Consider the following 12,940-nt stretch of genomic DNA (forward strand, 5'->3'; position numbering starts at 1 on the left):
TCTGTGTCTTTTTGTGGTCATTTTATGTATCTGTGGCAGTTTACAAAGGAGAGAGAAAGCACTGCATAGCTCTGATGGCTGATCCGATGGGCATTCTTTGGAGGTGCAGGTGTTGGTGATCAATAAAACAAGATCCAGGAAGTCTTGCCTAATACTAACTGGTGCAGACAACCAAAAACCTATGCACTTTGTCTTAAATATATGTCTTAACATATATATCTTTGATTTTGTGTCTCTTTGTAATTGATTTTGTTTGTCGGTCACTTCAAACAGGAGCTCTCTCCCTTTGGGCCCCTCTGCCCAGCAGGCCCATTCAGTGATACACAAACAAGCCTATTCATGTCAATCTTTAATAATAATTTACACACTATATGGCTTTTTTAACACCAGAACTTTCATGATGAACAACACATTAATTTTGAACGGTGCAATCATCCGTATTGCACGTATAACTGGAATGTGTGTTCTGATCAAAAGTCAGGTAACAGTGTATTCCAGCCTGTTAATAGTATTTGCAAGTATTCAGTACTGCTGAGTACCATATGAGTGGGTTTTACTGCATCATATATCTGTTAAAGGCACATTTAATAGTTTTTTAACTGCTTTCCAGTGATTGTCTAAACTTGTTGGGGAATTAGGTGTAAACCAATCTCATTTGGTACTTAAAGCAGATTAAAACAAACATTAATTTCCAAATACTGCTTGACTCAGGTCTGGCTCGAGTGTCTCAGGCTTATCAATACATTTTATGGTTGGAGTCCATAAATGCACAATACAGGGAACTGAGGATGATCTGGTACACAAAAACAAGTTGAAAAACAAATTTGTCTCCGGCTGTGTTAGTTACAAATATAAAACAATGATATACATACTTTAAAAGCCATTAAAAATACAGGGCATCACGAATACATAATATACAAAAAAATAAGTCTTCGTCCAGTTTAACACATTCAGACAGAAAAATTTATACAGTATTTGTGTTGTACTCGCACCAACACACCAAAAGGCACAGCTAAAGACAAACAGAACATTTAGAAGAAACATCATAGTCATAGAAATGAAGCTTTTAGGTACAGTAAGCAAGAATTCAAGGCAATTTTTGATGCAGTAAACATCAGAGAGGTTTGCATATTTTGCAGAAGAGCCTGCACAGAGAGGTTACTAGCAGAGTTGCATGAAGTGTGACTCAGATTAATGATTGTGTGGCTGCCTGGTAAAACCCTAAACTTCCACCAGAGGGCTGAAACCCTTAACAAAAAATAGTCTGGAAGTTTTGATATACTGTTAAAAAAATAATTGAAAGTTTCATGTACAAAAACAGACTTAAATACCATTCCTTTGACTGGAATGCCTTAATTTTCAGTAATATAGGGTCAGACAAGGACGCTGGTATGGCTTTTTCCACTGAACAAAGACTGTACTGTCTAGTGCTGGGCCACAGTACAGCACTGTACTGGTACACTTTGGTCGTCCATGCCAGTTTCAAAACTGTTGGACCCTTTCGGGCTGTACATGTGTAACCATGGAAAACGGCTGGAAAGGTTCCAGTCTCTCCACACACCAAGATCCAAGAATCCTCACGATCTTTGTCTCTCAACATGATCACGTTTGCTCAATTCATAAATCTTCTTTCTGATACACAAAATTAAAACTATTCAATGATTTCCTCATTTACAAAACATCCAAAGGCTGAAAGTATCTCCAAAGTGGACAAGCTAGAGGAAAGTAAATCGTAGGCTTTGTCTAAAAGGGCTGTGTCCGCCCACACTTTTGCCTAACAGTAATTCACAGAGCAATTCAGCGTTAAAAGTAGTGAGAAGTTAAGAGGCAGACCAGAAGACTCCTAAGTAACTACCTGCTGCAAATAATGCACCTTATTTTGATCCAATCAGCTCATCAACAAATCAATATAATCCAGTAACATCAGAGATGATGGTCTGCACAAATTTCCACTAAGAACTTGAAATATCTTATCCTTAATATCTTATTTAACTGTCACAGACAAGTCAATTGTCCACCAATCACTGCAGAGAAAGTAAGTGAGTCCACTCATAAAACATGATGTCATCTATGTCAAAAGGGTCAACCACAGCCCGGCTCTCAGCAGCTTCGTGAACAGGTTTTAAGAGCTGACTTTTAGTTCGCAACTTTTTGTGCCTTTAGAGCAGGCATGTCAAACTCATTCCACAAAGGGCCGTGTGGCTGCAGGTTTTTCCTCCAACCAATCAAAAGGATGCAGTCTGACCAATCAGCTGTCTGAAGACTGAGCTCAGCTAATGAAATGAGTCAAGTCTGGTGTGCTGCTGCTTGGTTGGAAAGAAAACCTTCAGCCACTCGGCCCTTTGTGGAATGAGTTTGACATGCCTGCTTTAGAGGATTCCTGGAGGTAAGATGGGATTCTTTGTGAATATCGTGTAAAGAGTCTCGAACCTTTGCAAGACCGAGTCAGCACTCCTGGTTTTCATACTGTGGTAACCAATGTCAACATCAATAACACACACGTGCTGTGACTGCAACAAACAGACAGCACATTATGGCTGAGTGAGGCTTTAGAACAAGGCACAAAGGTAAGACAGGTCAGTGCAGAGACACTGGGAGGAGTGGAGAGGCATTTTGTGACCCTTTGAAAAAACACGAACACGAGCAGGTTGCTGATGGTCATCGTACGTAGACCAGTAGAAGGTGATGGTTGTTTTGGCTGTCTTTAACACTTGTGGTCTTCAGAGGCTGGGATTTAGCGGTTGCTCCTCATGGCCTCCTTGGCTGCCAGGATGAGCGGGGTGAGGCTGGACAGAGGCTTGGCCAGCTTCAGGAATGGGTGCTACAGACAGACAGATAGATAGACAGAAATATAGTAAGTTTAGGAATGAAGCCCATTTTCAGGATTAACTTTGAAGAATATGTGCACATCAGGCTAAATTCCTATATTGAGGCAGCATGAGTGTGTAGGCCTCTTCTACCTGCAGCAGTTCTCTGCCTGATCCTCGTTTCTCCACATCCATCTCCAGACAGCGGGACAAGAAGGATTTGAAGACAGGGGACAGCTTCTCTGGACTCTGCAGCTCAGGAGTCCCATTGGTGGCGATTAAATACAATGCCTAAGACCAGCACAGCAGCATGTCAGAAAATATAAACTTGAAGTATTGCAACCTGTAGACTCTTGCTACCATGTGACAGATAACAAAACATGTCTAGTGATGTATTTTTTGTCATGAAACTTGGTCTAAAACAGTTTAGTTTCACATAATACTGAGATGATTGATCATTTAAGACATTTATTAAACCACAAATGTATTTTAAATTACACATCTTGACTATTCAAAAGATTTCCGATTCCAAAAATAATCATTACACACTCACAAACACCAAAATAGCCGCATGTCCATTCTGTATACCAGCACACACTCACCCTGAGAGGGTTCTCGTTGAGATATGGAGGCTCTCCTTCCACCATCTCGATAGCCATGATCCCCAGAGACCAAATGTCCACTTTGGGTCCGTAGGCTTTCCTGGTCACCACCTCTGGAGCCATCCAGTAGGGGGTCCCCACCATGGTGCTGCGTTTACTCTGCTCTGGGGTGATCTGGGCACAGAAGCCAAAGTCAGCTGCAAAGAGAGGAAGAAAAACCGGTTGAGATGAGTTTATTCATGGCAGATGAAAACACGGTGAGGCATTCAGTCAGAAGTGTACAGTATGTGCCTCTGTGCATGTTTGCGTGTGCTCTCCCTCACTGAGTTTGACTGATCCGTCCATGCCCAGCAGTACGTTGTCACTCTTGATGTCCCTGTGGATGACCTGGTTGGCATGAAGAAACTCCAGAGCCTGAAGGACCTGGACGCAGAAAGGGAGGAAGTTGAAGGTTAAAGGACTTCCAAGACAAATACTTGAAAATTTTGAAAAATATATATCGATTTTTGATATTTTTGTATGTTTTGGTAAAAGAAGTGAGGGACTCAATTCATGGAATTTGTTCATTATAACAAATAGTTGAACGCTTATTTGTCAGCTAGCCTGAAATCAGTCACTCTTATGTATGTCAGAATCCTTGACCTTGGAGTAAAAAGACAAATCTATGAAACTCCCTTCATTTACATTACCACTTCATTAATTACTGAAATTCAGAAAACAGCAATACTTCATGTGTAGACTTTATGTGTATAATCAAGTAATATTGGTAACATACAGGATACATGATATCCTGCACACGCAACAACTGTGTGCCAAAATTAATAAATAGCTTTAGAGATGCAATGATCAGCTGTTTAAACTAAGGTACTCTGAGGAGATTTTGACCACGAGCAACGCTGTGGAACAACTCAGGCATGAGACCTACAGGTGGCGGTAATGCACAGAAGAACACAGCAATATGTCAACAGGAGGATGAAGAGGGCTGCAAGCCAGCATTTATGGATGAACGTACACGATGCAGGCTTCAAACATTTAATAAAAATGGGCTTCGCAAACGTTTTCTGCAGCCTGTGAAGCTGTGCATTATCTGAGCTGCAGCTTCTCTTACTAGTGTTTATTTGCACCCAAAATTTCAACGGGTCCAGTCATGGGCCGAGACAATTCCTAATGAAGAAAGTGCTTTTAATTGTACTACTAAACATTGGATGAAAAATGTGTCCCGGGGAGATTTTGGCCAGTTAAGTCTGTTTTCCAACTCCGACCCTGCGTTCCATTGTTCTGTAAAACCACATGGGATCTGCTGAGACCTTCGTTGGATATGTGAGACTTGGATTGTGTGACACAGACTGTTTTTCGAAGGTCTTTTTAATTAGACCTACCTCTCTGCAGACGGCGGCGATCTGAGCCTCGTCCATGCACGTCTCCGTCACAACATCAGTCAGTGAGCCACCGGCCAGGTACTCCATCACCACGAAAAGCTCGTCTCCTACCAGGAAACTGAAAATGCGCACGCACACGGTCGCATCAAAGCAGTCACTCACAGCTGTTGCTGTGGATACAGACTGTATGTTTCTCTGTACAGTGAGTGTCAGGTCAGTGTTACCTATCTACAAAGTTGACAATGTTGGGGTTCTTCAGCTCCTTCATGACCAGGATCTCATTGATAATTAGCTCCTTCTTTGGCTGCTTCTGCAAGTTGATCTGCTTGATGGCCACCTGCAGAACACAACATCCTGTAAATGTGGTGCCGCCGATACGTGTAATCATTGTGGGTAATTACAAGACACAACTAGTTAGCTTGCAGCGCTTCTTGTCTTCTTGTTAGTCCCTGAAATTTGAACGATGGGAGATGTGCAGGCTCCAAGAGAAAACATTGATAATTAAATAAATCTCAGAAATACCGGTATTGAAACAAAGACAGCTTCTCCGATCTGCAGTACTAATTCTCAATTCTGAAGTAACTCAAGATCAAGATGAAGCAACTTTACCTCTTGTCCTGTGGCAACATCTATGGCTGTGAAAACTGTGCCAGATGCCCTGAAAGTGGAAAAACAGTCAGATGTGAAATAAAGGGCTTTTCCTTATTTTTTGTACTATTGCAACTATTTTTTTCATTGTCCATTGTACACAATTAATTATCAGTTTGGACCAGCATCCTGCTGAACAGCTTCCGTCTAGTTCCCTGAATTCTGACTCACCCCTGGCCGATCTTCTCATAGCGAGTGTATTTCTTCTTAGGATCTCCAATACTGACAATGGTTCCTAGGAGTCACAAAAAAAAAAAAACGTTAAGTCAGCTCAACTGGAGCCAAAATTAAATGCGGCTGTGCCCGCAATGTGTCACTTCCACTGTGTGTTTCACATACTGAGCTTCTCCATGATCTCCTCATCAGTCATCTTGCCTCCCTTCTTCTTCTGTCTGTCAGCTGCTTTAGAGGCGGCGTCTCCCTCTGGAGCGGGGAGTGGATCTATCACCGACCTCGTGTACACCTGACACGACACAGGACAGAAAAATATTGAAAAAATAAGTTCAAAAGAGGCTAAAAGTAACAAGTAAATGCCTAAAATCATAGATCCTCATGTATTTTGACATCACACAAACACAGTATTGTTCTGTTGACTCACTGATTTTGTGTGTTCTGGCCGCGGTGCCACAACTGGAGGTGGTGTATCGTCATCGTCGTCATCGTCTCCATCCTTGCTGCCTGACGGGGAGGTCGCCGTACCCTGCTTGCCTGGCTGCAACAGCGAGTATACATAGTTTAAACAGAATCTCAGTGAGAAAGTGCAGAATGTGTTGGATGTAATGTCATGAATGAGAGCAGAGGGGATGAGTTTAACTACTCACCGACTGTGAGTCTTTATCTGAAAGAGATAAAGTGTAAGGACAGAAGGAGTGAGTCTGTGCAGGTACGACATTGGCTTTTCATTTATGTGTCGGCCAAAAGAAAACTGACCCGAGGCAGAAAAACTGAGGTATTTCTGTTTTCCACTGGTGGAGTCGTAGAACTTGAGAATGTCGAGGACGGCCTGAGGATTCTGTTTCTGCTCTGATTTGCTGATGTTGGAGGTTTGAAGGAGACGTGCCCACTGCTCCGGCATGCCCTGGACGAACAAACGCACGCACACACATTGAAAACATATACAAAGATCTATAGACAGCACACACATATGAAGCTCCTGTGGCCAGGCGTCAACTTTAAACTGATGACTGGTGGCTCTCCATCCAATATCCCAACATAAAAAACACATTTTTTAAATTAAAAGCTTTTTGAAGAATGAAACAAAGGATGGCATAAAAAGGGTAAAGCTGCATGTGTGAAAGAATCACAAATGTGTGCTCATGTTTCCTTTCTGGGCTCACTAATACAACAGCTGCAATAATCTCATGCTAAAACTAGACCTGCCACTCACAATCAAACAAATATATATAAATTATTTTGTAAGTGACTCAAAAGTCATCTGAAACCTGTTGCACTTGTGCTTTGCTTGAGGTCAAACTGAGCTTAATTATAACACAAGGGTTTGTGAAGATTTACACATCACTGCATTAAAACAAGTTGCAGCACACAAACTAGACAAAACTGACAAAGCTAATGTTAGCCTGTTAATATGTGACCTGTAAAGACTGAAGAATAGAAGGCCAGATACTTACAGTGAACTCTCCAGTGACAGCATCAAAACCCACATGGATGGTGTGTTCAAAGTCAGAGGGGGAGGAGATCTCAGGCCTGTCCTTGTCCCGGTCCTTCTTCCTGCCTCCTGCAGGTAAAGGTCAGGGGTCGGTGTGTTGGTCATCCAGTGTAATGTATGTGGAGGTTTTTTTTGTATGTGTGTCACTCACCTTTCTCTGAGGCAAACATGGAGATGATCTTGTTTCTGGACTTTCTCTCCTCAGGTACAGACGGCAGCGGCCGAGAGCTGTGATTGGCCGACTGCGAGTCCTTAGGTCCTCCTCCTTGGCTGCTCATCCTGACAGGGGGGGCGGGGGGCTTGTCCTCACACACTCCGCTGTCACACATCTACACACACGTACACCTGCACAGACAGGATGAGACGCACAAATCACAATGCATAAAAGGAGCCCAGTCAGTCTGCTGCATGCCCAATCACCGGTTCACTTCTTCCTGTTTTCTCACATTTCACAATGCTGGCCGAAGCTTACCATGTCAGCCAAAAATGCTACTGACTACAGAGAGACGCAGAGAAGCAAACCACTCAACAAGAAATTAAGAAGAACTCACACAGACCTAAATAGTCCACCCATGGCACAATCTGTGGATCAGCGGCGAGTTTTGGAGCGAAGGGAACAGAGAGAGTGAACAGGAAGCAGCGCTGAGAGGCGAAGTGACGTGTTGAGTCTCGCTCAACGTTAGAAATGAATGAGGAAGGAAAGGAGGCAGAGAGTCAGAGAGAGAGCATGTGAGTGGGTGACTGAGAGTGGTATGATAACTGGAGTTAAAGGGAGAGAAGAACCTCCGAAGAATAAAGAAACCTCAGACACATGATTCAGAGTCGAGCACTGGACTGGAAAACACTCTCTACACTTTTTAATGCACCAGATTTATCTGAAAGCTACCAGCTACTTTTCACATTGTGATTCTCTGATATTTACATAAAATTGAATGAAAAGCTTATAATGTAAAACACATTATTGTATTAAAGAAGTGGTTTCCAATCTCTCTGGCCTGTTCAGGGTCCCCGTGTCCCCTTGTTAACACTTCCAAAGACACATTATTTCATCTAAATAATTGTTTGAGGCCCAAAGAGACAAAAGCGTCCAATCTTTCCTAATAATAACAACAACAATTGTGTGGCAGAACTTCTTCTTTCCTGTTTCCATAAACCGTCTCACAACCACTCAGATGTAAACTGTGACCCTTTGGAGGGCTCAGACCCCGGGGATGGCAACACTATCATGTTACTGATGCATCAGTATTAATAACCTCATAATACTACATCAAACATAGGATATACTTCAGTGTGAAGCATTTTCACTTATCAAATTCTGAGTTTTTGTATTGTTTTCTGATTTGAGTACTTCCTCTTCCACTGGTTGATACTCTGCTGTTATCCATTACCCTAATATGGTGATAACTGAGATTCTAGATACACACACACACACACCAAACCCTCAACCACCAAAGCACCTTTTTCAGACTTGCAGAGCAAGCACTTCAATCTACTTCAGCCTGCATTGTTGGTGACATCACAGACAGGAAACAGGAAGCAAACAAAGGTTTCCTCACTTCCTGTGTCTGCCTGCTGATGACACAGCGTGCATTAAACCCGGATGACAGACGTGGCTCAGGTAGGTATGCCTGTGACCTCTTTTTCACATACGTGCAACAGCTCTGCTGACCTGACTCAGCTCTCACACAAAACACTGCTAAATGAATGAGAAGATACCCTGATACAACGCGTGAACCAACACACACAACATTAGTCCATGGAGAAAGCCATTTCACATGAGCCGATTTGTCCCATGTAATAGGGACACAAGCTGAAGACACATCAGCAGGAACTTGACTCAATGCTGTATTTCCCCTTCACTGCATCATTTCTAAAACACCCATTGCACGGTGTGTCTGACACGCTATGATGGAAGCCATCCCAGCTATCACTGCCACTGGCTTTACTGTGCATGTAGTTAAACACTGCAAACTTTCCCAATGTGGCACGAGTCAGATCATTACAACAACACAATGATAAGTTAGTCCACCTCCAGAGAATGACACGCTCCTCTACCCATCTTTACACCCCCAAGCGTCTTTTCAAAGCCTTCGCCTCGTTCATACGAGCTGCTGAGTACTCACCTGTTTGTTGCCTCTTCTGCGTCTCACAGAAGACCAGGTAAACAATGAAAACAGCCGTATTCCCAGCCAGTGTACGCAGCTCTCCACTCCACAGCTCATCTATCCACTTAGCTCTCACTGAGTCCTGACCCGTCTTTCTCTCTTTTCAGCCTCCTCTGGGCAGGTCTAAGCAGGCTGCCTCATTCCTCAGCAATTTTGGATGGGACAAGTGTATTCTTGCCCCGACAGGATAAAATTAGGCCCAGTCCAGCCTTAATGTGCATTTTCAAAGTCGGTGTGTGTGTGTGTGTGTGTGTGTGTGTGTGTGTGTGTGTGTGTGTGTGTGTGTGTGTGTGTGTGTGTGCTGGGTGCCGGCTGGCCAAGCAGAGACAAGTTGTCTCTCAGTAGGAATTCCATAGCCACAGGGCTGCAGGGGTTGGGCGTGTTGGGCATGCGCGCGCACACACACACACACACACACACACACACACACACACACACACACACACACACACACACACACAGTTCTTCCACACGAAGGCCCCGTCTCACACACACATTCCCTGGCCTAAAACACACTCCCCTTGCCAACAGGGCTCCATTGTGAGCACTTGAACCTCTTTTTCTGCAGCTTCGAGCCGAGCTAACTGAGCGCAGCAGGAAAAACACCGAGGCGAGCGGGCAGGTGCGCACACCAGCGCTGCAGGCTACACGCTCGTGTGTTTACAGAAGGGCACACTCCCTGTTACTGCTGAAACGATTTGCCCGCACCAACAGACAATTCTGATCATGTAAGTCATTAATCAAGAACAAACACCAAGGATTTGCTGCAGGTCTTAATTCCATGTTTTTACCGAGAAAGTGCTGAAAGCCTGTACTTTCCTTGCCCAGCACCACATGGCAGACAGGTACTGTGCTTATTTAGCATCAAAGGAGTCACTGAAGGTCAAAACAGAGCAAACCGCAGATTTAATGTAGGGCTTACATTCGTCAGGTGGACACAAACATGAACTGGAACGAATGCCATGAATGCATCAGATCTGCTGGACCTGTAAATAAGCCAGTGTTTGCTAACAAGTTCACTGCCTCAACTTTGTAAGGCGATAATGTCAGTTTTGTTTTTACAGCCTGCTGCACTGCCCCCAAGTGGCCAAAAACATCAATTCATGCAGGTTTAAATCCAAAGTAAAGTACACCTTTATCATTTGGGAGTTCCAGCTTTGGTCTTGTGAAATGAAAAAAGGCGTCTGTGCAGAAATGTGCTGGCGTTTCTCAAAATAAGGTATCGAGTTAAGTACAATTTTGGTGTCAGATCCTAAATTTGGGTATCAATACCCAACCCTGTTCAAGATTCAATCTGAACTGGGTGAAGGGGTCAAATGTAGGTTTTACTTGGTTTGAGGGGACCCAAAACAAAAAGGTTGAGAAGGACTTCATTATAAAAGAGAGTGAGCAATCATGAGACAATGCTTTTGTTCTGCTAACTTGTTGTGTGGAGAGGCAGCTAATGGTTTTTGGCAAATATTTTTACAATTAATCATGCTAATCCTTCAGTCCATACAGTTTTATACACTACTACATGCTCGAGGAGGAACACAGAAAATTGCTGCTGGTCATTTTCCTGTAAAACAACCACTCGGCTTATTGACCAACACACTCAGATGTGGATTTCCTTTGCCCTCACATTCCTGACTCTATGCTTTTATTTTTTCTGATTCATTCCCTCCAACTCTGCATGCCTGTTTACCGCACACACTATTTTACATCCAGACGGCGTCAAACTTTCTCCCTCATCTGTTCTCGATTCACAGAGACTCTCTTGTCATCATGGCTGTCACATCCCTCTCTGCCTTTTATGATTTCTATTCCTCATTCTCCTCACTCGCTGCATCAGAGCACTTTCTATTCCCTGTGGCTGGCCGCCATCAAGGGAAACCCACTTCCTCATCCTGGAACTCCCCGAGTCCCAGAGGGTCACAGGACCAGGCCGGCCAACCAGAGCGCTGCAAACACAGCCGTCGAGCTGTTTACAGGAAGTGGACAGCAAGCCTTTTGTATTCAGCTTCTATAAAAGGAAATTCTGCGGATGACTTCCTGGAAGGAGTGATGAAGCCGACACACATGCACACATACACACACATCTCCTTTCATTCACTAACACAGAAACAGACAGACAGACACACACAAACACACTCTGTACTCAGTATGTGCACACACACGCACTGGCTCAGCTCACTACCATCTACAGTCACTTCACAGATTATTGGTGTGGTGGTGAATGAAGCGTAAACACACACTGCCCAGCTGCACGCCCACACTGGACACCTTATCCTGTTATTCAAACAGCTGCCTCACCCCTGTGTCAACATTTGGACGAATCAAATCACCAAACTGCCCACCTGAAGTCCCAGAAGTTGACTCCACAGCTTGGACCAGGTACAAAACTCGCCTCGGGTCTCACAGTCAAACTCTGTTAGTCCCAGGGTCTTGTGGATGAATGACTCAGTGTACCTGCAGGATTACCACTCCGGGCTGTCACAGATTCATGCAGTGATGTGTTTACAGGCAAGCCCACGAGTCCAGACTCCCTCAGTGAAACCCACATTGGTCCATTATATCATCTGCCTACATGATGGTCTGCAGGCTTTTTAAAGCCTTCCGCGCTGCCAGGAATACAAATCTGATGTCCTCAGTGGCAGGTAAGCTTCTGTTGTCAGGTATTACACATTTATAAGGTAGCAAAAGTGGTTGGTACTTCGGTTTAAATTAAAAAGAAGGCAGGCCACAAATCCCACTAACACCAAGATCTGGATCTCTCCCCTGCTCTACTTTATTTTTATCCCTTTAAGAAACCAGCGTCTCCAGGAGGATGTCACTCAGTCTGAACGCTTCCCGTGCCTAAAAAAGTCATTAGTACCCAAACTTTTACTAAATAAGCAACTCATAAGTTAGACCAACTGCTAAATGAACAACTCTAAACTCACCGGTTGCTGTCAACCGCAAAAATATCAACCGCACTCCGGCCAGACTCCCGAAACTCCGCCCCGTCTCCGCTGATTTCCTCTCCGCTTAAAGCCCAGATTTGACGCTGAGATTTCACAAACTAGATGCGAAAAAAGCTATTGTCTTAAATAATACACACTTTATTCCTCTCTCTGTCTCCGCTCAGCCTCTGCCTGGTTCTTTGCTTGACCCGGGGAGGAGCCTGGCCGAGAGGAAGCGGAACGTCGTAAAATTAAACCGAGAGGAATCGGAACCTCGCGGCTTCCGTAGCGCTCATTGGGCAGAAGTCAAAAGGCGCGGAAAACGCAGTTACTAAAAGCTGCAGTAGCTTGTGTGAGCTGCGTGAGCTGTGTATGTAAATGGACACAACACCGGAAACACGGTGACTTTGACTTCAGAATAAAATCAATCTATTCTATAGACCTATAGGAGAGGACTCTGATAATAGTAATATATTTTTTCAGTCAATAGTAGGCGAAGCAGGTTATTTTCATGATAAAGTGATTAATTGATTTGTCAATAAAATGTCCAAAAATTGCCTAAAAATACAGGTCACAGTTTCCCCGAGTGTAGGATGACATATTCATATTGCCTATTTGTCTGACTAACAGTTAAAAACACAAAGACATTCAGTTTACAGGGATGTAAAACAGACAAAAGTACATTGAAAGCTGCATTCAGCAGCAACTCAAACAATACATCAGTTAATTATTGCCAAGTAAGCTCGCCTTTG

The 12,940-nt window shown here is 43.7% G+C and overlaps 1 protein-coding gene across 4 annotated transcripts; it reads right to left on the minus strand.

Annotated features, from left to right (window-relative positions):
- Positions 1 to 338: 338 nt before the first annotated feature.
- Positions 339 to 12,424, minus strand: LOC139342472 (serine/threonine-protein kinase PAK 2-like). Of its 4 annotated transcripts, none has more exons than XM_070979588.1 (15): positions 12,189 to 12,424; positions 7,254 to 7,447; positions 7,065 to 7,171; positions 6,367 to 6,514; positions 6,258 to 6,274; positions 6,035 to 6,148; positions 5,776 to 5,899; positions 5,608 to 5,671; positions 5,398 to 5,446; positions 5,013 to 5,125; positions 4,789 to 4,906; positions 3,733 to 3,832; positions 3,410 to 3,606; positions 2,961 to 3,098; positions 339 to 2,821 (listed from the first exon to the last, which is right to left on the minus strand). In XM_070979588.1, the coding sequence occupies exons 2-15, from the start codon at positions 7,429 to 7,431 to the stop codon at positions 2,735 to 2,737; spliced, it is 1,554 nt and encodes a 517-aa protein (XP_070835689.1). In that variant the 5' UTR covers positions 7,432 to 7,447; positions 12,189 to 12,424; the 3' UTR covers positions 339 to 2,734. The 4 variants fall into 4 exon arrangements, with proteins under 4 accessions (XP_070835689.1, XP_070835692.1, XP_070835690.1 ...); XM_070979591.1 differs by lacking the exon at positions 12,189 to 12,424 and adding an exon at positions 9,226 to 9,404; XM_070979589.1 differs by lacking the exon at positions 12,189 to 12,424 and adding an exon at positions 7,660 to 7,965.
- Positions 12,425 to 12,940: the final 516 nt, after the last annotated feature.

Source organism: Chaetodon trifascialis, chromosome 14, assembly GCF_039877785.1.
Source record: "Chaetodon trifascialis isolate fChaTrf1 chromosome 14, fChaTrf1.hap1, whole genome shotgun sequence".
Taxonomy (NCBI): Eukaryota; Metazoa; Chordata; class Actinopteri; order Chaetodontiformes; family Chaetodontidae; genus Chaetodon; species Chaetodon trifascialis.